The sequence below is a fragment of the Heptranchias perlo genome, chromosome 25 (genome assembly GCF_035084215.1).
Source record: "Heptranchias perlo isolate sHepPer1 chromosome 25, sHepPer1.hap1, whole genome shotgun sequence".
NCBI classification, from domain to species: Eukaryota; Metazoa; Chordata; class Chondrichthyes; order Hexanchiformes; family Hexanchidae; genus Heptranchias; species Heptranchias perlo.
In genome coordinates, this window is record NC_090349.1 from 3,289,331 (window position 1) to 3,315,273 (window position 25,943).

Consider the following 25,943-nt stretch of genomic DNA (forward strand, 5'->3'; position numbering starts at 1 on the left):
CATGAGATTAGAGTCTCAGCCTGGAACATGAGATTAGAGTCTCAGCCTAGAGTGAGATTAGAGTCTCAGCCTAGATCATGAGATTAGACTCTCAGCCTAGAACATGAGATTAGAGTCTCAGCCTAGTGTGAGATTAGAGTCTCAGCCTAGAGTGATATTAGAGTCTCAGCCTAGAGTGAGATAGATTCTCAGCCTAGAACATGAGATTAAATCCTGGTGTGGGATTTGAACACAACTTGCTGCCTACCAACTGAGTCAAGGACTACAATTAAGGACTGCAGCCATTTAAAATTTATTTTGTGACAGAAGGAATTATTGACAAACCAAAGTGAGAATAAACATACCAGAAAGTGAAATTGTGCTGTGCAATATTTGTAATAAATGAGTTTAATGTGCAAATGTGAATTGCTCTTATCGGCTAATTTAACAAAGAGTATAACCCACTTATAATGTGTTGAAATAGTGGACAGAGACTGGCATGTTGGTTACTAGTATCACACAGCACACAGCTCTCTAATTGCAGAAAAAAACACATTTCTAGATAAAATTCTTTATTGAATGTAAATAGAAAACAAAAAGTTCACAATTCAAAATAAAACTATATAAACAAGAACTCTATTAAAATTCTGCTCAGTCACAGCAATAACATTCACCATCCTAGATATTCACAGCAGTAACAAACATCTGGACAGCCACGGCAATATTGGACAGCTAGACAGTCACAGCAATAACAGATGTCTAGACAGTCTCAGCATTAAGAATAGTGTAGACGAGAAGAGCAATAACAGACATATTGACTATAACAGCAAGACAATGTTTTAACATTCCACATTTTCATCTTTTACTAAACTCACAAAATGATTAAAAAGGATGTTAAAATTATGTTTCTATTAATTACATAATTGCAATTAACTATACTTTTTGATATTTAAAGAGACCGCATAACATTCATTTGACGTATGAGATGGAATGATGTCATACCGTGTGAAGGGCTGGGGATTCCATGAAAATCTATCACTGTTTACGTGATGCCACTGTGTTAAAAGAAAAGCCCGTCGCCCTTTTTGACTGTTCTCCCTCCAAAACAAAACAAAGGTTTGCCAAAACACATTTTCCATGAAGTCTTTTAAGATGAGTTGCTTTATGCCAGAAGGAAATTACCCCATTTTAGCAACTCTCCTCTAACCTGTTTCTATCACTGAAAGGATAAGTTAGTCAGGAAGCTACTGTTTGATATTGTGTTTCCTACGGAAAGAAAATTCTAGAATCACAAGTATTCTGCAGCATAAATACACATTCATATAATGCCAATTCTGGATACATTATCTTTTTACCAATTGGGAGAAAACATGGGCTAATCATGTTAGTACTGATCTTCCACTACTTTAACCTATTTTATTTCATCCCTTAAATGGTGCCAGCTGTTAGTTAAGATCCTGGTTGTGGAAACTGCGTTAACTGCCTTAAGGATCTATAAAGGGACCAAGTGCAGCCTCACCTGCTCAGTGTAAGAGCGTCCACCACATTTACTGTCACATCACACATCAGTGCAGCTAATGAAACTTTGAGTTTGGTTTCCCTTACATGAGCTGCATGAAGAACTTCCACCATCTTGACATGCTTAAAAGCAAATTCAGTGGAGCATTGAGGAATCCCTTCTCCCCTGAAGGTGCTGGCTCTTGATGGGGTTCCATAAGCACTGGCAGCCCTCTGGCACCTCATCCCAATGGCCATAGTTAATATGTGAGTCTAGGCAGTGAGTTTTCCCAGGCTATTCAATTGTTGATGGTACTCCAGCCAAGCCTAATTCTATTCTTGCCTGACATCCACACTGTACACTGATCAGGAATTAGAAACCTGGCTGTCTTGTGCCTCAGTGGGTATCACACTCACTCTGAGTCACAAGGTTGTGGATTCAAGCACCGTACTGAAGGGAGTGCTGCACTGTCTTTTGGATGAGACATTCAATTGAGGCCCCGACTGTCCTCTCAGATGATGTAAAAGATCCCATGGGACTATTCGAAGAAGAGCAGGGGAGTTCTCCCTGGTGTCCTGGCCAAAATTTATCCCTCAACCAACATCACTAAAACAGATTATCTGGCCATTATCACATTGCTGTTTTTGGGACCTTTCTGTGCGCAAATTGGCTTCGGCATTTCCTACATGACAACAATGACTACAGTTTTTTAAAAAGTATTTAATTGGCTGTAAAGTGCTTTGGGACGTCCCGAGGTTGTGAAAGGCACTGTATAAATGCAAGTTCTTTCTTTCTGGCTGATTTTTCACCGAGCACGCTGTATCACCCCTAGCAACAGACCGGTTAACTCTGCACACTGGTGATCAAACCTGGGCCCTCCTTGGTGAGCGTAGTTCAGTTACAAGTTGCTTTTGCCAATTGGGCCATCAGGGTAACAAGCTGGTCATCGCCCTGGCTGGAGTTTCAGGGTGTTCACATATATATTCCGCTAATACAACAGACGAGCAGTGAAACATCCCTAATGTGTGCTACGATTCTAATTACAGAAAATTCCAACTATTAATATGGTTTTAATAGCCAGACATTCAGCAATATCTGATAATTAACTAGAAACGGCTCAGCTCAATTGACACTATTGGTGTAACTTGATTAGGTTTGTTTGAGTTACTGTGACCACTAGAGGGAGATGTCAATTCATACAAATATTAAAGAGGTGATTCCACAATCCGGGCCCTCGGTGGAGAATTGCGTTCACGTGGCATGCTACACCCCTGTAACCCTACTGCTGGCCTACACACACTTCAAGTGCAGCTTCCCTGCTGGGACTATGGAATTGCATAATCGTCACTTAAAAAATCCTAAAAGTATATAAAATAAACTTTAAAGTAAATCTTGTCCCAAGGAGAACAGTGTGGGGCAATGGGTTAGACATAGGCCGTTCACCTCAGGGATTGTGTTCAAATCCAGTCTAGATTACAGAGACAACAGCCTCCTCTGTCACTCTGTAAAACTCAGAGGTTCCTCTGTAAAATTAGTTTGGGCAGTTTCAGTTTAGCTCCCAGTGGGCATGAGCCCCCCGCACTGTCCCTAACTGACAGTCTCACTCAGGAAGACCATAAGGTGGCTGATGTGGGAAATGAAAAATGTTCCACTTGTGCAGTAGGGGCAGGGGCGGTCTTATGAGGTTTGTGGCAGAGGCATCTTGTGACAGAGTAAAAAGAGTTTACTCTTGATGAAACCCTTGCGGTATCTGAATTTGGAGAGTTCGATGCATGCCCAAAACAGAATATGTTCAATTTCCAGATCAACATTCCTTACCTTAATTAGTAAAAAAAAACTTAAATGAACAAACCACAGGTTGAGTTTGAAGTTGACTCAAATCTGACTTCAAGAATCGAAACACAACACAGCCTTTGCCTTGGTGCATCCAAAGTCATGGCCTCGGAAAACAAGGAGACTCTGCGAAGAAGTCTTTGTGACATCACTAGTTCCGCATCATATAAACTCATAAGTCGAAGCCTCACTGTAGACTAGTCACAGACAATCAGATTATCACCATTCATTGCTGGTCAAATCAAATTATACTTGACTAATAGAAGTCCAATCCCACCAGCAATGACAATCTGTTATAGGTGAAGGTATTGCAGGTATCACGATCAGCCTTGGGCTCTCAACAGGGCTACAGGTGAATGCAGTCCTGCCACGCAGACATCTAGTGCAGTCCAGCCCAGGAAAACTCCGGTCTAGGTTCAGGGGTCACTCCAGTGGCGATCCAGAGCTTCACAGTGCAACATTATAGGTAGTTTCCAGATTTACCTGCACACGGACTAAGTGCACTTGTCAGAAAAATGCCTCAAGATTGGTCTGGCATATTCTGACACTGACCCATCTCTTCTCTCCCAGTAAAAGCAGCTCATCAGCCCACTTGTGGTTTTAATATACAGAACTAACATAGAAAGAAGATAGCTTTAATGTAGCACATATTAATGTAAGTTAAGTTTATAATACACAAAGTAATAGGAACTTTATGCCTTCCAGCAGGAAGTGTCAATGTTAGCCTGTTTCCATTGTACCCTTCTCATCTGTACTGTAGAGAAGTCTTTGTCCCATCTTTCTCAGCAGGCTGGCTTCTCTCTAATGGACCAATAAAAATGCAGGCTGGTTCCTAACCAATCCATCTTGTAATGTTATCGGTGCAGACATCCACAATCTTGGTGATTCAGGGACATAAACTGAGTGCAGTTCGGAGTAATTTTCTAAAAGTTCAGGCTTCATCATCCAGTTTTAGTCTGGTTGCCAGACGGCCACTTTGGCAAGTTTTTGAGCGAGTTACAATCTTGCCTTACTGACCAACGGGAAGATACAGAGCTGAGTCTGACTTCCCCCGTGATACGGATTGTAGGATAGGAAGACGAATGGGCTCAGTTGTTGAGTCTTTGCTGAATACTGCTGAGTTTTACACAAGTCCTCTGCTGTCACTAATGTGACCTCTCAATTAAAGTACTAGTAGCCAGCAGATTTTCCATATTTCCTGGAGTCTGACACTGCTTCAATGCAGACCTGATCTGCAAATATTCCCTGAATAACAGATGGCAGTTGACTGGGGGAGGTGATAGTATGGCCTTTCCGTTTCATCTCATTCTTAACCCTCTGTCCAGAGAGAAAATATTGAAAAATTATCCTTAATAGTATTTTAAAAGATTTAGAGTTAAATTTTCTGATCACTTACTCTTGGTGAAAAGCTCCCCTGTCAGGAGTGCATATTGGGAAACTGCACGTACAGAGAACATGGGGTTGATTTTTGGCTCAAACTTACTGGGGAAACTCGGTTGCGGGGGGGTGGGGGGAATTAAAATGCAATGGGGGACTTACGTACTACAGGGGGCAATGGCACAGGCTGCAGCCCTTGAGGCCCTGGGGACACACTTGAGATAGCCCTCTATTCTGGTCCTCAGATATTTGGGGCCAGGATACAGGAGATGCTCTCTCGGGGCTTTCAGGATCTGGTGGGGACCATTAGATCTGACATCCAATTGATCAGCGAAGAACCTGAACCTGGGCTCAAAGTGTCGACAAACATGAGAGAAGCACATGCCGGGCCTACTTAAAGAGCACGTGGGAGGTAGGACCAGTGACACAGAAGTTGCAACCCATAGCGGGTCCTTCCCAGGAGTCAGCTGTCATGACACGAGGGCACCCTCAGTCCCAGGAGCCTCTTGTTCCAAACCAGCAGCCAACTACCTCTTGTGACACTCAGGCAGCACCTAGAAAAAGCACTAGGAAAGCATGTCAAAGCACCTAGGAGAAATGCAGGGATAAGAAGTAGTGCCTTAGGCAGAATTTGAATTGTGTTTATATGTATATAATAAATGAGATGTTGTAGTTTGAATTGACAAGCCTCCATGTCTCTTTAATCCGGTCATAAGTTACATAAGTGTAATGGGGGTAAAAATGATGGGAATTCCGACATACGATCTCATCTCATTATTTCCATCTCATTTCAATGGCAGCACTGCTGGAGGGGCCGGCAGAGGAATTGTAATAAAACGGCTGCCAACACTCTACAAGACATCACATCAATAATGACCAAATTGTACCCACTGAGAACGCCTCTCAGGGAGAAATGAGGAGCTGTCTGAGGGCAGTAAGGGGTGAATCCAGGGAGCAGGGGTAGCTTGGAGAGGGGTCACCTCTCAGTCAGGAGTGGGAGCTGCCTGGAAGGGACGGTGCCTCTCACCCAGGGAGTTGGTCTGGAAAGGAAGCACTCTTTCTGGATCACGTTCCTTCATAATGCCAAGGGTAAGCAATTCAGCGATTTCTTCACTTAAAGGTTCTTAATAAGGAAATGTTTATAGTAGAATGTGCCATTAAACTCATAGAAATACATTGCACCCTTAAAACCCTGGAACTTACCTCATCAAATTCTTCTTCAAACTGCAAGGAATTGTCTGAAATTATGTGAATCCTTTTCTTCTCAATTGCCTCTTTCATGCTGAGTCCAAACCATAACTTGTTCATAATGACCTGCGTCCAAGAGGGGGGAGGTCAGCCTCAGTACAACAAACACTTTATATACAACAGCTCACAGGAGAGTCAGAAGAGAAAGACACATTGGGCAGCAACACTGACAGAGAGCAAAGGGAGAAGAATTGGCATCTCTACAAACAACTGCACAGCAACGTTCCTTCACAATGAGAGAGAGTTAAAAACAGATTCAGCAAGTACTTGACACAAATGACGACAATCAGGGACTCCCAAAGTTCCTATGTGAAATAAAAGCTTATTTAGGAATCATGCAAAAAGATTCACATGAAGAGCAGAGTATACAAAATTAGGCCCCATTTAAGAGTACTGTGTGCTGTTTCAGATGCCCCATTATACAAAGGACATTAAAGCCATAGAGAGTGTTCAGCGTAGATTGAGCTAGATGATGCCATGGATGGGAATCTAGTTATGAGGAGAGTCTTGAGATTCTGGGACTATTTCCATTGGAGCAGAGAAGACTGAGAGGAGGTTTCTAAATTTATGACAGGTTTTCATAGAGTGAGTTGGAAAAGACTATTTCCTCTGGTTGGGGAGTCAGTGGTAAGGGGTCATCAATTGAAAATGGTCACTAACAGAGAGAAGAGAGGTTCGAAGATATTTCTTTACGGAGAGGGATGTTGAAGTATGGAATGCTTTGCCATAGGGGGTGATTGAGGCAGAGACCATTGCAGCGTTTAAGGGAAAATTGGATAAATATTTGAAGCAGGGAAAGATATAAAGCTATGTGGAGAGAGCAGGGCAGTGGGATTCATTTTGGATTGCTCTAGAAAAGAACCAGCATCTTAGCCAAATGACCAACTAAACCATAAAAGTCCTAGGGCCTGAAATTATGCTATTGGATACTAACCATTTATTTTAAGCAGGTTTAATGTCTCTGTCACATTTCAAGATTTTTACCCATTTGATGTAGAAAGGATGTCTGTGTTAGTTTATATTATGATGTTGTTATGAAGCTAAATTTGATTTACAAGGAGTTAACTCCAAGAAATAAAAGAAGTTACCCGGGATGTTATTTAAAACAAACTATCTCAAACACCAGCCATCCCAGAATTTTATTTCTCGCTTACCAGATTAGTTTGAAACATTGGGAATTGTCGAACCTGCTCCGCCATTCAGTCAGATCATGGCTGATCTTCAACCTCAACTCCACTTTCCCACCTGATCCCCATATCTCTTGATTCCATTAGTGTGCAAAAATCTATTGCTCTGAGCCTTGAATATACTCAACGACTGAGCGTCCACAGTCCTCTGGGGTAGAGAATTCCAAAGATTCACAACCCTCTGAGTGAAGAAGTTTCTTCTCATCTCAGTGCTAAATGTCCAACCCCTTATCCTGAGACTATGCCCCCTAGTTCTAGACTCTCCAGCCAGGGGAAACATCCTCTCAGCATCTACCCTGTCAAGCCCTCTCAGAATCTTCTATGATTCAATGAGATCATCTCTCATTCTTCTAAACTCCAGAGAGTATAGGCCCATTCTACTCAATCTCTCCTCATAGGACAACCCTCTCATCCCAGGAATTAATCTAGTGAACCTTTATTGCATTGCTTCTAAGGCAAGTATATCCTTCCTTAGGTAAGGAGTCCAAAACTGCACATGGTACTCCAGGTATGGTCTCGCCAAAGCCCTGTACAATTGCAGCAAGACTTCCTTACTCTTGTACTCCAACCCCTTGCAATAAAGGCTAACATACCATTTGCCTTCCTAATTGCTTGCTGTACCTGCATGTTAACTTTCTGTGTCCATGTACAAGGACACACAAATCCCTCTGAACATCAACATTTAATAGTTTCTCACCATTTAAAAAACATTATGTTTTTCTCTTCTTCCTATCAAAGTGAATAACCTCACATTTCACTCCATCTGCCACCTTCTTGCCCACTCATTTAACCTGTCTATATCCCTTTGCAGACTCTTCGTGTCTTCCTCACAGTTTACTTTCCCACCTTGCTTTGTATTGTCAGCAAACTTGGATACATTACACTCGGTCCCTTCATCTAAATCATTAATATAGATTGTAAATAGCTGAGGCCCAAGCACTGATCCTTGCAGCACCCCACTAGTTACAGCCCGCCAACCTGAAAATGACCTGTTTATCCCTACTCTCTGTTTTCTGTCTATTAACCAATCCTTTATCCATGTGAATATATTACCCCCAATCCCATGAGCCCTTATCTTGTGTAGCAACCTTTTGTATGTGGCACCTTATTGAATATGTTTTGAAAATCCAAATATACTACATCCATTGGTTCCACTTTATCTACCCTGCTAATTACATCCTCAAAAAACTCTTAATTGTTTGTTAAACATGATTTGCCTTTCATAAAACCATATTGACTCTGCCTCTAGTGCTTCTCAATCTACCTTCTAGAAGATAGGAGAAACACAAGTGGTTCCACGTGTGAGATCACAGTATGCAGTACACACAACAAAGGGGTTATTGTCCATGCTTACACAATCGTTTAACTAGAAAGTGGTTAGTAAAAGTACACTCCAGATTTTAAGGGACACTGAGTCCGCTGACAGGATCGACCAGTAATGGTAAACCCGAGAGAAACATGTTGTGAAAACCTGAAGTCTAACAGCCTCCATTGAAACAACGGAGACAGAAATTTCAGACAAGTTAACAGTATCATTTCAGGGGTCCAACCATGTCCGAATTGGATGGTCCAGTTGATTTTCCTCAGTGGTATAATTGCTACTAGTGGTGTGGCAGGGCAGGACTTCCAGCTGCCTATCTGGCCTGATGCTGACCCACGGCTCCTTGGAGCACGGCAGAGAGGTTGGAGGGGAAAGAGAGTGGCCAAATCAGCGATGCTGCAAGCCTCAAACATCCTGAGTCAGTGTTGAAGGGGCCTGTGTAACAAAAAGCTGACCCATTTGAGATCATTTCAGTTTTCACAGGCTCTGAAATCCTTGGGGGGGGGGGGTTAAGATTTCAAGAACCTTTACACTGCCTTTAGCAATGCTACACACCCGTGTCCACGGTTTCTATGCTTGTAATGACGATGACATTGTTACTGCCTCACATGTGGGCCGCTGTACCCGGCAGCCGATATTACTTCTCATGGGAGATGATGGAGTTGGTGACAATTGGCAGTCTAACAGTTCCCCAGCTGATTTCCCACCCCAGTGCTGCCTGAACTTGGGTGGTAAGGGCTTGGAAAATCGAGGCCTCTCTTATCGATAATAATAAAGGTTGATGCACTACTGGTGTTATACCACTAGATGGCACCAATGTGCTATTTTTACAATTGCGAGGCCTCAGTGAAGGCCCAAAGTGTCAGATCACAGCAAGGGTGGAAGGTGAGGTCAATCAGCAAGGGTGGAAGGTGAGGTCAATCAGCAAGGGTGGAAGGTGAGGTCAATCAGCAAGGGTGGAAGGTGAGGTCAATCAGCAAGGGTGGAAGGTGAGGTCAATCAGCAAGGGTGGAAGGTGAGGTCAATCAGCAAGGGTGGAAGGTGAGGTCAATCAGCAAGGGTGGAAGGTGAGGTCAATCAGCAAGTAGTGATCAGGTGATGCCAAACATGGAGGTTTTAAAAACATGGATTGTAGAAGGAGGTTAAAATTGAGGAATGTAAGGAGTTCCACTGTTTTGAGGTCCTTGGAAAGAATGAACTTGCATTAATATAGCATATTATCATGTCTCTCAGAAACATCCCAAAGCGCTTCACATACAGTGAAATACTTTGTTATGTATGTAAACACGGCAGCCATTTTGCGCACAGGAAGATCTCACAGCCAGCAATTAGATGAATTACCAGTCAATCTGTTTTTTTGGTTGTTAGTTACGGGAGGAATGTTGGGCAAGACATCATAAGTACCCCTTTCTCTACATAATGCGACAAGGGATCATTAATCTCCAGCTGCACTACTGGCTGGTGGGATTAGACCTCAGCTGGATATTGAAGAGTCGTCCTATGTTATGTGCTCAAACCTGGCAGTGGGAGTTAAGAGTAGATGATGGTGTTTGAGTCTTGATTTCAATTGGGAATGGCCTTGGTGAATCCTGGGTTGTATAATTTTTCCAGAGCATGGTAAACGCATGTCGTGGCAGAACACAATTGCCAGAGAAAGTTTTACTTGAAAGCCCTAGGCTGCTGAGAATTGGACATGATTGGGCCCTTACAGATACAAATTCCTCTATTGCATTTTTATCAAACTGGTTAACATGTTAGGCTAAAAATTCAGTCTCTGTTATTTTAACAGTTAAACAAACAGAAAAATGACTTTGTTCATAGAATCATAGAAAGTTACGGCACAGAAGGAGGCCATTCGGCCCATCGTGTCCGTGCTGGTGAAAAAAGAGCCATCCGGATTAATCCCGCTTTCCAGAACTTGGTCCATAGCCCTGTAGGTTTCGGCACTTCCAGTGCACACCCAGGTACTTTTTTAATGTGATGAGGGTTTCTGCCTCTACCACCCTTTCAGGCAGCGAGTTCCAGACCCCCACCACCCTCTGGGTGAAAAAAATCTCCTCTGCTCCACTCTAATCCTTCTACCAATTACTTTAAATCTATGCCCCCGGTCACTGACCCCTCTGCTAAGGGAAATAGGTCCTTCCTATCCACTCTATCTAGGCCTCTCATAATTTTATATACCTCAATTAAACCTCCCTTCAGCCTCCTTTGTTCCAAGGAAAACAACCCCAGCCTATCCAATCTTTTCTCATAGCTAAAATTCACCAGCCCTGGCAACATCCTCGTAAATCTCCTCTGCACCCTCTCTACTGCAATTACGCCTTTCCTGTAATGTGGTGACCAGAACTGTACACAGTATTCAAGCTGTGGCCTAACCAATGTTTTATACAGTTCCAGCATAACCTCCCTGCTCTTATATTTTATGCCTTGGCTAATAAAGGAAAGTATCCCGTATGCCTTCTTCACCACCTTATCTACCTGTCCTGCTACCTTCAGGGATCTGTGGACATGCACTCCAAGGCCCCTCTGCTCCTCTACACCTCTCAGTATCCTCCCATTTATTGTGTATTCCCTTGCCTTGTTTGCCCTCTCCAAATGCATTACCTCACACTTCTCTGGATTGAATTCCATTTGCCACTTTTCTGCCCACCTGACCAGTCCATTGATATCTTCCTGCAGTCTGTAGCTTTCCTCCTCACTATCAACCGCACGGCCAATTTTTGTATCATCTGCAAATTTCTTGATCAAGCCCCCCATTTTCAAGTCCAAATCATTAATATGGATCACAAAAAGCAAGGGACCTCGTACTGAGCCCTGCGGAACCCCACTGGAAACAGCCTTCCAGTGGCAAAAACACCCGTTGGCCATTACCCTTTGCTTCCTGTCACTGAGCCAATTTTGGATCCAACTTGCCACATTCCCTTGGATCTCATGGGCTTTTACTTTTTTGACCAGTCTGCCATGTGGGACCTTGTCAAAAGCCTTGCTAAAATCCATGTAGATTACATCAAACGCGTTACCCTCATTGACCCTCCTTGTTACCTGCTCAAAAAATTCAATCAAATTAGTCAGACACGACCTTCCCTTAACAAATCCTTGCTGACTGTCCTTGATTAACCCATGCCTTTCTAAATGACGATTTATGCTGTCTCTCAGAATTGATTCCAATTGTTAGAACAATTCCCAGAGGAATATTCTATCCTTTAGTTCCTGAATCCTGGATCTTGCAGCAGCAAAATGACACACAGGGGCCACACTTTGGTCTTCACCACCTGGGTGATAATCTGGTGGAGCGGATCACCTACCCGTTGTACAACTCGCCCAATTTTCATTGGCTTGGCTTGGTGTGGTCTGGTTTGGATTGGCTTGGTGTGGTTTGGCTTGGCTTGGTGTGGTGTGGCTCAGCTTGGTGTGGTTTGGCTTGGCTTGGTGTGGTGTGGCTCAGCTTGGTGTGGTTTGGCTTGATGTGGTCTGGTTTTGCTCGGCTTGGTGTGGTTTGGCCTGGCTTGGTGTGGTGTGGCTTGGTGTGGTGTGGCTTGGCTTGGTGTGGTTTGGCTCGGCTTGGTGTGGTGTGGCTTGGTGTGGTGTGGCTTGGCTTGGTGTGGTTTGGCTCGGCTTGGTGTGGTTTGGCCTGGCTTGGTGTGGTGTGGTTTGGATTGGCTTGGTGTGGCTTGGCTTGGTGTGGTCTGGCTTGGTGTGGTCTGGTTTTGCTTGGCTTGGTGTGGTTTGGCCTGGCTTGGTGTGGTGTGGCTCAGCTTGGTGTGGTCTGGTTTTGCTCGGCTTGGTGTGGTTTGGCCTGGCTTGGTGTGGTGTGGCTTGGTGTGGCGTGGCTTGGCTTGGTGTGGTTTGGCTCGGCTTGGTGTGGTGTGGCTCGGCTTGGTGTGGTGTGGCTTGATGTGGTCTGGTTTGGCTCGGCTTGGTGTGGTTTGGCCCGGCTTGGTGTGGTGTGGCTCGGCTTGGTGTGGTGTGGCTCGGCTTGGTTTGGTGTGGCTCGGCTTGGTGTGGTTTGGCTCGGCTTGGCGTGGTGTGGCTTGCTTGGTGTGGTTTAGCCCAAATAAGTTTGAGAACTATTGATGCCCTGAATGCACCAATGTGATATTTCCATTTCTCCCGCGAGCCTCCATTGTAGCCAATGACCAAGAGTAAGGATGGTTATTCTCAGACTTTGGGAGCTTTGGGAGGTCTGAGTTGAGGTTCCAATCACTTCAGACCCTTATAGTTGACAGACAGAGACTTTGACCCATTTGTCTGATCTCGTTGTCTGAGCAGAGTTGTGCAATTCCTGTCACGCGGCTCTAGACTGTGAGACAACAGGCATTACTAGAACCCAGAGCGATCGTACTCAGCACCGGTGGGATGTCTTCTGTTGACCTTTGTTCGTACACACGGAGCAAAACTTGCCAAAAGCTGAAGTCAGCCACATGGTGCTCTTACCTGTGCAGTGGCACTGAGTATCATACTCCCGCCAGCACCTCCCACCACCATTATAGATTTTCTGTCCTGTGATATTAATATGGACGGAGACATAGAGGAAGGTGGCTGTCCTGCAACAGAGAGCGACAAAATGATATAACATAGAGTGAAAATATTAAGAGCTGTAAAAAGAGAATAAAGCTCGTCAAGGGACCTTCTGGTCCTGGTTGCTGTTCCCGGCAGGGTGTCCTGGCCTAGAAGCCGCTCCGCTCCCCCGCTCAGGCCTTGAGTTAAAATTGCAGATTGGGCCCCAGTTACATCATCGGAGCCCAATCAGCATATTTAAAGAGGACCCTACTGGCCTTGGGCGGCCTCCTTGCTGCCTGCAATTTAAAATTACAGTCGTCCAGATAGCAAAGGGAGAGGGATGGCTCAGTCTCCAGCTCCATTTTAACTGCCCTCAGCCTGGTTTCCACTGGGTGGGGGTGAGGGGGGAGGGTTTGAATTCCCTCTGAGTGTCAATAGTCTATTTGACAGCTGAGTCTGATCCCACCCTTTCCCAATGTCCACATGCACGCACTGTCCGGAAGGCATCAGTGGATGGTCTTCAGGAGCAAGAATGCTGGCCAATCGTAGCATCCCTAACATCATTCAGCCAATAGCCCAGAACAAAGATTGAACCTATAACTTTCCCGACCTCTCCCGGGTGTTCACCTATCACTGGAGCTGTACCTAAAGTAGAAACCTTAAGCTCAAAATGGAACTTTAATTTGAGTAATGGTTGTATTAGTAATAATTTGTGCTGGATACCTGACTTATTAAGAAAATGATTCGTATGCCTCTAGTCTTCCAAAGGAAAATGTTGATCTCTGGCACTTTCTGGTGGCCTCCATAATAGATACAAGTCTACACCCTGCCCACTGTCACAGACACAACAAGCCTGGGTACCCGGAGTTAAGATAGGAAGTCTCTCTTGGGCCCTTTCATGAGTGCTTACCTGCTATATTTGAAGGTGAACGATCTGCTCTGCAGAAGTCTGCTAGCTGATTATTCAAGATGATTCCTGTCCTTGGAGAGAAGATCATGGAACCAAATCTATAAAAACAAAAATGCAGCTTATCTCAAACCTTATCCAATTCAATTTAAAACACAATGTTCCAGTTTTATCGAAAAACAGGCTATCCCAGCTTCCTTCACATCTCACCTCATTCTAATTCCCATTCTCAATCATATCCCCGTTTCCCATTACATTCCCAATTCCCATCCCAAATCTTATCCCGATTCACAATCCAATTCTCACCTCAAATCACATTCTAATTCTCATCCAATTTCCCTCTGAATTCCCATTCCGATTGCATTCTGATTTCCATCCCAATTCACATTTCAATTCCAATTCCAACTTTTGTTCCAATTCCCAGTCTATTCCCATTCCAATTCCTGAGATCACATTTTAATTCAAATTCCAAATAATTTTCCATTCTCATCTCATTCTTATTCCATCTTATCAAAATTTCCATTGCACTTCTCAGTTAATTCCAATCTAATTTGCTATCTAAATGTTGATTGCAGTTACCAACTCAGTCCTGCTTCCACTCCGATCCCACTTCCCATCTTAATTCACAGACTCATTTCTTATCCCCACTCATATTCAATTCTTGTCCCAATTTTTATTCCGATTCCTATCTGAGTTCTGATCCAATTCCCATCCGAGGACTGATCTCAATTTCCATCCCAATTTCCTCCTTAACCCAGGCTAATTCAGCATGCATTCACTCATATCAAATTCAGCATCTCTATTTCATACAGTAAAGAAAAATTTAAGTCAAAGTATTTTATTTTCAAAATTGTCATGGTAGCTCCATCAGAGCTATATTTCAAACTGATTTAGTTACAAAACGTTTAATGTCCACCACTATTGGATTTTGACATCATTAACATTTTAAACATTCACTCCCTTCACCACCGGCGCACTGTGGTTGCAGTGTGTACCATGCACAGGATGCACTGCAGCAACTCGCCAAGGCTCCTATGGCAGCACCTCCCAAATCCGTGACCTCTACCACTTAGAAGGACAAGGGCAAACGGCGCATGGGAACAACACCACCTCCACGTTCCCCTCCAAGTCACATATCACCCTGACTTGGAAATATATCGCCGTTCCAGGATTTTGACCCTGCTGCGATGAAGGAACTCTCTACCCAACAACACCTTCACCACCTGGACCGCAGCGGTTCAAGAAGAAGGCCCACTGCCACCTTCTCAAGGGCAACTAGGGATGGGCAAGAAATGCCGGCCTCGCCAGTGACTCCCATATCACAAAAATGAATTCTTTGAAAGGGAGATGATGTTCAGGAGCACTCGAGCCTGACAGTGTGACTGAGTTGAATTTGCACTGGAGAGAATAGGCTTCTGTTTGAACGACTTCTCTCCAGCAGTATTGAAATCACAAGGCCGATTTTCAACAGCTGGCCGACTGTTACGTGCAGAATAACAATCGCCTGCCCCACAACAACAAAGGCTTGTCCAATAACACCCAACGCTCGCGCCATTACAGCCACGCTCGCCCCATTAACACACAACGCTCGCCCCATTACAGCCACGCTCGCCCCATTAACTTCCAACGCTCGCCCCATTAACACCCAACACTCGCCCCATTACAGCCACGCTCGCCCCATTAACACCCAACGCTCGCCCCATTAACACCCAACACTCGCCCCATTACAGCCACGCTCGCCCCAATAACACCCAACGCTCGCCCCATTACAGCCACGCTCGCCCCATTAACACCCAACGCTCGCCCCATTACAGCCGCGCTCGCCCCATTAACTTCCAACGCTCGCCCCATTAACACCCAACGCTCGCCCCATTAACATCCAACACTCGCCCCATTAACACCCAACGCTCGCCCCATTAACACCCAACACTCGCCCCATTAACATCCAACACTCGCCCCATTAACATCCAACACTCGTCCCATTAACACCCAACACTCGCCCCATTAACATCCAACACTCGCCCCATTAACACCCAACACTCACCCCATTAACACCCAACACTCACCCCATTAACACCCAACACTCGCCCCATTAACACCCAACACTCGCCCCATTAACACCCAACACTCGCCCCATTAACACCCAACACTCGACCCATTAACACCCAACACTCGCCCCATTAACACCCAACACTCGCCCCATTAACACCCAACACTCGCCCCATTAACACCCAACACTCGCCCCATTAACACCCAACACTCGCCCCATTAACACCCAACACTCGCCCCATTAACATCCAACACTCGCCCCATTAACACCCAACACTCGCCCCATTAACACCCAACGCTCACCCCATTAACACCCAACGCTCGCCCCATTAACACCCAACACTCGCCCAATTAACACCCAACACTCGCCCCATGAACACCCAACACTCGCCCCATGAACACCCAACACTCGCCCCATTAACACCCAACACTCGCCCCATTAACACCCAACACTCACCCCATTAACACCCAACACTCGCCCCATTAACACCCAACACTCACCCCATTAACACCCAACACTCGCCCCATTAACATCCAACACTCGCCCCATTAACATCCAACACTCGCCCCATTAACACCCAACACTCGCCCCATTAACACCCAACACTCGCCCCATTAACACCCAACACTCGCCCCATTAACACCCAACACTCGCCCCATTAACATCCAACACTCGCCCCATTAACACCCAACCCTCGCCTCATTAACTTCCAACGCTCGCCCCATTAACATCCAACACTCACCCCATTAACATCCAACGCTCGCCCCATTAACACCCAACACTCACCCCATTAACACCCAACACTCGCCCCATTAACACCCAACACTCACCCCATTAACACCCAACACTCACCCCATTAACACCCAACACTCACCCCATTAACACCCAACACTCACCCCATTAACACCCAACACTCGCCCCATTAACACCCAACGCTCGCCCCATTAACACCCAACACTCGCCCCATTAACACCCAACACTCGCCCCATTAACATCCAACACTCACCCCATTAACACCCAACACTCGCCCCATTAACATCCAACACTCGCCCCATTAACACCCAACACTCGCCCCATTAACATCCAACACTCGCCCCATTAACATCCAACACTCGCCCCATTAACATCCAACACTCGCCCCATTAACACCCAACACTCACCCCATTAACACCCAACACTCGCCCCATTAACACCCAACACTCGCCCCATTAACACCCAACACTCGCCCCATTAACACCCAACACTCGCCCCATTAACACCCAACACTCGCCCCATTAACACCCAACACTCGCCCCATTAACATCCAACGCTCGCCCCATTAACATCCAACACTCGCCCCATTAACACCCAACACTCGCCCCATTAACACCCAACGCTCACCCCATTAACACCCAACGCTCGCCCCATTAACACCCAACGCTCGCCCCATTAACACCCAACACTCGCCCCATTAACACCCAACACTCACCCCATTAACACCCAACACTCGCCCCATTAACATCCAACACTCGCCCCATTAACACCCAACCCTCGCCTCATTAACTTCCAACGCTCGCCCCATTAACATCCAACACTCACCCCATTAACATCCAACGCTCGCCCCATTAACACCCAACACTCACCCCATTAACACCCAACACTCGCCCCATTAACACCCAACACTCACCCCATTAACACCCAACACTCACCCCATTAACACCCAACACTCACCCCATTAACACCCAACACTCACCCCATTAACACCCAACGCTCGCCCCATTAACACCCAACGCTCGCCCCATTAACACCCAACACTCGCCCCATTAACATCCAACACTCGCCCCATTAACATCCAACACTCACCCCATTAACACCCAACACTCACCCCATTAACACCCAACACTCGCCCCATTAACATCCAACACTCGCCCCATTTACACCCAACACTCGCCCCATTAACACCCAACACTCGCCCCATTAACATCCAACACTCGCCCCATTAACATCCAACACTCGCCCCATTAACATCCAACACTCGCCCCATTAACACCCAACACTCACCCCATTAACACCCAACACTCGCCCCATTAACACCCAACACTCGCCCCATTAACACCCAACACTCGCCCCATTAACACCCAACACTCGCCCCATTAACACCCAACACTCGCCCCATTAACACCCAACACTCGCCCCATTAACACCCAACACTCGCCCCATTAACACCCAACACTCGCCCCATTAACATCCAACGCTCACCCCATTAACATCCAACACTCGCCCCATTAACACCCAACACTCGCCCCATTAACACCCAACGCTCACCCCATTAACACCCAACGCTCGCCCCATTAACACCCAACGCTCGCCCCATTAACACCCAACACTCGCCCCATTAACACCCAACACTCACCCCATTAACACCCAACACTCACCCCATTAACACCCAACACTCGCCCCATTAACACCCAACACTCGCCCCATTAACACCCAACACTCGCCCCATTAACACCCAACACTCGCCCCATGAACACCCAACGCTCACCCCATTAACACCCAACGCTCACCCCATTAACACCCAACACTCGCCCCATTAACACCCAACACTCGCCCCATTAACACCCAACACTCGCCCCATTAACACCCAACACTCGCCCCATTAACACCCAACACTCACCCCATTAACACCCAACACTCACCCCATTAACACCCAACACTCGCTCCATTAACATCCAAAACTCGCCCCATTAACATCCAACACTCGCCCCATTAACACCCAACACTCACCCCATTAACACCCAACACTCGCCCCATTAACATCCAACACTCGCCCCATTAACACCCAACACTCACCCCATTAACACCCAACACTCGCCCCATTAACACCCAACACTCGCCCCATTAACATCCAACACTCACCCCATTAACATCCAACGCTCGCCCCATTAACATCCAACACTCGCCCCATTAACACCCAACACTCACCCCATTAACACCCAACACTCGCCCCATTAACACCCAACACTCGCCCCATTAACATCCAACACTCTTCCCATTAACACCCAACACTCGCCCCATTAACACCCAACACTCGCCCCATTAACACCCAACACTCGCCCCATTAACACCCAACACTCGCCCCATTAACACCCAACACTCGCCCCATTAACACCCAACACTCGCCCCATTAACATCCAACACTCGCCCCATTAACATCCAACACTCGCCCCATTAACACCCAACGCTCACCCCATTAACACCCAACGCTCGCCCCATTAACACCCAACACTCGCCCCATTAACACCCAACACTCGCCCCATTAACACCCAACACTCGCCCCATTAACACCCAACACTCGCCCCATTAACACCCAACACTCGCCCCATTAACATCCAACACTAGCCCCATTAACACCCAACACTCGCCCCATTAACACCCAACACTCGCCCCATTAACACCCAACACTCGCTCCATTAACATCCAAAACTCGCCCCATTAACATCCAACACTCGCCCCATTAACACCCAACACTCACCCCATTAACACCCAACACTCGCCCCATTAACATCCAACACTCGCCCCATTAACACCCAACACTCACCCCATTAACACCCAACACTCGCCCCATTAACACCAAACACTCGCCCCATTAACACCCAACACTCGCCCCATTAACATCCAACACTCGCCCCATTAACACCCAACACTCACCCCATTAACACCCAACACTCGCCCCATTAACATCCAACACTCGCCCCATTAACACCCAACACTCACCCCATTAACACCCAACACTCGCCCCATTAACACCAAACACTCGCCCCATTAACACCCAACACTCGCCCCATTAACATCCAACACTCGCCCCATTAACACCCAACACTCGCCCCATTAACATCCAACACTCGCCCCATTAACATCCAACACTCGCCCCATTAACACCCAACACTCGCCCCATTAACATCCAACACTCGCCCCATTAACACCCAACCCTCGCCTCATTAACTTCCAACGCTCGCCCCATTAACATCCAACACTCACCACATTAACATCCAACGCTCGCCCCATTAACACCCAACACTCGCCCCATTAACACCCAACACTCGCCCCATTAACATCCAACACTCGCCCCATTAACACCCAACACTCACCCCATTAACACCCAACACTCGCCCCATTAACACCCAACACTCGCCCCATTAACACCCAACACTCGCCCCATTAACACCCAACACTCGCCCCATTAACACCCAACACTCGCCCCATTAACACCCAACACTCGCCCCATTAACATCCAACACTCGCCCTCGCCCCATTAACACCCAACACTCACCCCATTAACACCCAACACTCGCCCCATTAACATCCAACACTCGCCCCATTAACATCCAACACTCGCCCCATTAACACCCAACACTCGCCCCATTAACACCCAACACTCGCCCCATTAACACCCAACACTCGCCCCATTAACATCCAACACTCGCCACATTAACACCCAACCCTCGCCTCATTAACTTCCAACGCTCGCCCCATTAACATCCAACACTCACCCCATTAACATCCAACGCTCGCCCCATTAACACCCAACACTCACCCCATTAACACCCAACACTCGCCCCATTAACACCCAACACTCACCCCATTAACACCCAACACTCGCCCCATTAACATCCAACGCTCACCCCATTAACATCCAACACTCACCCCATTAACACCCAACACTCGCCCCATTAACACCCAACGCTCACCCCATTAACACCCAACACTCGCCCCATTAACACCCAACACTCGCCCCATTAACACCCAACACTCACCCCATTAACACCCAACACTCGCCCCATTAACATCCAACACTCGCCCCATTAACACCCAACCCTCGCCCCATTAACATCCAACACTCACCCCATTAACACCCAACACTCACCCCATTAACACCCAACAATCACCCCATTAACACCCAACACTCGCCCCATTAACACCCAACGCTCGCCCCATTAACACCCAACACTCGCCCCATTAACATCCAACACTCGCCCCATTAACATCCAACACTCTCCCCATTAACACCCAACACTCGCCCCATTAACACCCAACACTCGCCCCATTAACATCCAACACTCGCCCCATTAACACCCAACACTCGCCCCATTAACACCCAACACTCGCCCCATTAACATCCAACACTCGCCCCATTAACATCCAACACTCGCCCCATTAACAATCAACACTCGCCCCATTAACACCCAACACTCACCCCATTAACACCCAACACTCACCCCATTAACACCCAACACTCGCCCCATTAACACCCAACACTCGCCCCATTAACACCCAACACTCGCCCCATTAACACCCAACACTCGCCCCATTAACACCCAACACTCGCCCCATTAACACCCAACACTCGCCCCATTAACACCCAACACTCGCCCCATTAACACCCAACGCTCGCCCCATTAACATCCAACGCTCACCCCATTAACATCCAACACTCGCCCCATTAACACCCAACGCTCACCCCATTAACACCCAACGCTCGCCCCATTAACACCCAACGCTCGCCCCATTAACACCCAACACTCGCCCCATTAACACCCAACACTCACCCCATTAACACCCAACACTCACCCCATTAACACCCAACACTCGCCCCATTAACACCCAACACTCGCCCCATTAACACCCAACACTCGCCCCATTAACACCCAACACTCGCCCCATTAACACCCAACGCTCACCCCATTAACACCCAACACTCACCCCATTAACACCCAACACTCGCCCCATTAACACCCAACACTCGCCCCATTAACACCCAACACTCGCCCCATTAACACCCAACACTCGCCCCATTAACACCCAACACTCACCCCATTAACACCCAACACTCACCCCATTAACACCCAACACTCGCTCCATTAACATCCAAAACTCGCCCCATTAACATCCAACACTCGCCCCATTAACACCCAACACTCACCCCATTAACACCCAACACTCGCCCCATTAACATCCAACACTCGCCCCATTAACACCCAACACTCACCCCATTAACACCCAACACTCGCCCCATTAACACCCAACACTCGCCCCATTAACATCCAACACTCACCCCATTAACATCCAACGCTCGCCCCATTAACATCCAACACTCGCCCCATTAACACCCAACACTCACCCCATTAACACCCAACACTCGCCCCATTAACACCCAACACTCGCCCCATTAACATCCAACACTCATCCCATTAACACCCAACACTCGCCCCATTAACATCCAACACTCGCCCCATTAACACCCAACACTCGCCCCATTAACACCCAACACTCGCCCCATTAACACCCAACACTCGCCCCATTAACACCCAACACTCGCCCCATTAACACCCAACACTCGCCCCATTAACACCCAACACTCGCCCCATTAACACCCAACACTCGCCCCATTAACACCCAACACTCGCCCCATTAACACCCAACACTCGCCCCATTAACATCCAACACTCGCCCCATTAACATCCAACACTCGCCCCATTAACACCCAACGCTCACCCCATTAACACCCAACGCTCGCCCCATTAACACCCAACACTCGCCCCATTAACACCCAACACTCGCCCCATTAACACCCAACACTCGCCCCATTAACACCCAACACTCACCCCATTAACACCCAATATTCGCCCTATTAACACCCAACACTCGCCCCATTAACACCCAACACTCGCCCCATTAACATCCAACACTCGCCCCATTAACACCCAACACTCGCCCCATCAACATCCAACACTCGCCCCATTAACATCTAACACTCGCCCCATTAACACCCAACACTCGCCCCATTAACATCCAACACTCGCCCCATTAACACCCAACCCTCGCCTCATTAACTTCCAACGCTCGCCCCATTAACATCCAACACTCACCACATTAACATCCAACGCTCGCCCCATTAACACCCAACACTCACCCCATTAACACCCAACACTCGCCCCATTAACACCCAACACTCGCCCCATTAACACCCAACACTCACCCCATTAACACCCAACACTCACCCCATTAACACCCAACACTCGCCCCATTAACACCCAACACTCGCCCCATTAACACCCAACACTCGCCCCATTAACACCCAACGCTCACCCCATTAACACCCAACGCTCACCCCATTAACACCCAACGCTCGCCCCATTAACACCCAACACTCGCCCCATTAACATCCAACACTCGCCCCATTAACATCCAACACTCGCCCCATTAACACCCAACACTCGCCCCATTAACATCCAACACTCGCCCCATTAACACCCAACACTCGCCCCATTAACACCCAACACTCGCCCCATTAACACCCAACACTCACCCCATTAACACCCAACACTCACCCCATTAACACCCAACACTCGCCCCATTAACACCCAACACTCGCCCCATTAACACCCAACACTCGCCCCATTAACACCCAACGCTCACCCCATTAACACCCAACGCTCACCCCATTAACACCCAACGCTCGCCCCATTAACACCCAACACTCGCCCCATTAACACCCAACGCTCACCCCATTAACACCCAACGCTCGCCCCATTAACACCCAACACTCGCCCCATTAACATCCAACACTCGCCCCATTAACATCCAACACTCGCCCCATTAACATCCAACACTCGCCCCATTAACATCCAACACTCGCCCCATTAACACCCAACACTCGCCCCATTAACACCCAACACTCGCCCCATTAACACCCAACACTCGCCCCATTAACATCCAACACTCGCCCCATTAACACCCAACACTCGCCCCATTAACACCCAACACTCGCCCCATTAACATCCAACACTCGCCCCATTAACATCCAACACTCGCCCCATTAACATCCAACACTCGCCCCATTAACACCCAACACTCACCCCATTAACACCCAACACTCGCCCCATTAACACCCAACACTCGCCCCATTAACACCCAACACTCGCCCCATTAACACCCAACACTCGCCCCATTAACACCCAACACTCGCCCCATTAACACCCAACACTCGCCCCATTAACACCCAACACTCGCCCCATTAACATCCAACACTCGCCCTCACCCCATTAACACCCAACGCTCACCCCATTAACACCCAACACTCGCCCCATTAACACCCAACACTCGCCCCATTAACACCCAACACTCGCCCCATTAACACCCAACACTCGCCCCATTAACACCCAACACTCGCCCCATTAACACCCAACACTCGCCCCATTAACACCCAACACTCACCCCATTAACACCCAACACTCACCCCATTAACACCCAACATTCGCTCCATTAACATCCAACACTCGCCCCATTAACATCCAACACTCGCCCCATTAACACCCAACACTCACGCCATTAACACCCAACACTCACCCCATTAAAACCCAACACTCACCCCATTAACACCCAACACTCACCCCATTAACACCCAACACTCGCCCCATTAACACCCAACACTCGCCCCATTAACACCCAACACTCGCCCCATTAACACCCAACACTCGCCCCATTAACACCCAACGCTCACCCCATTAACACCCAACGCTCACCCCATTAACACCCAACACTCGCCCCATTAACATCCAACACTCGCCCCATTAACATCCAACACTCACCCCATTAACACCCAACACTCACCCCATTAACACCCAACACTCGCCCCAATAACATCCAACACTCGCCCCATTAACACCCAACACTCGCCCCATTAACACCCAACACTCGCCCCATTAACATCCAACACTCGCCCCATTAACATCCTACACTCGCCCCATTAACACCCAACACTCACCCCATTAACACCCAACACTCGCCCCATTAACACCCAACACTCGCCCCATTAACACCCAACACTCGCCCCATTAACACCCAACACTCGCCCCATTAACACCCAACACTCGCCCCATTAACACCCAACACTCGCCCCATTAACACCCAACACTCGCCCCATTAACATCCAACACTCGCCCCATTAACATCCAACACTCGCCCCATTAACACCCAACACTCGCCCCATTAACACCCAACACTCACCCCATTAACACCCAACACTCACCCCATTAACACCCAACACTCGCCCCATTAACACCCAACGCTCGCCCCATTAACACCCAACACTCGCCCCATTAACACCCAACACTCGCCCCATTAACACCCAACACTCGCCCCATTAACACCCAACACTCGCCCCATTAACACCCAACACTCGCCCCATTAACACCCAACACTCACCCCATTAACACCCAACACTCACCCCATTAACACCCAACACTCGCCCCATTAACACCCAACACTCACCCCATTAACACCCAACACTCACCCCATTAACACCCAACACTCGCCCCATTAACACCCAACACTCACCCCATTAACACCCAACACTCACCCCATTAACACCCAACACTCGCCCCATTAACACCCAACACTCACCCCATTAACACCCAACACTCGCCCCATTAACACCCAACACTCGCCCCATTAACACCCAACACTCGCCCCATTAACACCCAACACTCGCCCCATTAACACCCAACACTCACCCCATTAACACCCAACACTCACCCCATTAACACCCAACACTCACCCCATTAACACCCAACACTCGCCCCATTAACACCCAACACTCGCCCCATTAACACCCAACACTCACCCCATTAACACCCAACACTCACCCCATTAACACCCAACACTCGCTCCATTAACATCCAACACTCACCCCATTAACACCCAACACTCGCCCCATTAACATCCAACACTCGCCCCATTAACACCCAACGCTGACCCCATTAACACCCAACGCTCGCCCCATTAACACCCAACACTCGCCCCATTAACACCCAACGCTCGCCCCATTAACACCCAACGCTCGCCCCATTAACACCCAACACTCGCCCCATTAACACCCAACACTCGCCCCATTAACACCCAACACTCGCCCCATTAACACCCAACACTCGCCTCATTAACACCCAACACTCGCCCCATTAACACCCAACACTCGCCCCATTAACACCCAACACTCGCCCCAT

General features: G+C 47.6%; 1 protein-coding gene across 1 annotated transcript in view; it reads right to left on the minus strand.

Moving 5' to 3' along the window:
- Window positions 1–534: 534 nt before the first annotated feature.
- LOC137341936 (glutathione hydrolase 5 proenzyme-like) overlaps window positions 535–25,943 on the minus strand; it is a 133,564-nt gene continuing 108,155 nt past the window's right edge. Inside the window, exons 9-12 of the mRNA XM_068005454.1 lie at window positions 13,854–13,951; window positions 12,878–12,987; window positions 5,891–6,001; window positions 535–4,627 (exon numbers count right to left, since the gene is read on the minus strand). Coding sequence (XP_067861555.1) covers window positions 4,481–4,627; window positions 5,891–6,001; window positions 12,878–12,987; window positions 13,854–13,951 — 466 coding nt within the window. The 3' untranslated portion in view covers window positions 535–4,480. The remainder of the gene's footprint in view (window positions 4,628–5,890; window positions 6,002–12,877; window positions 12,988–13,853; window positions 13,952–25,943) is intronic.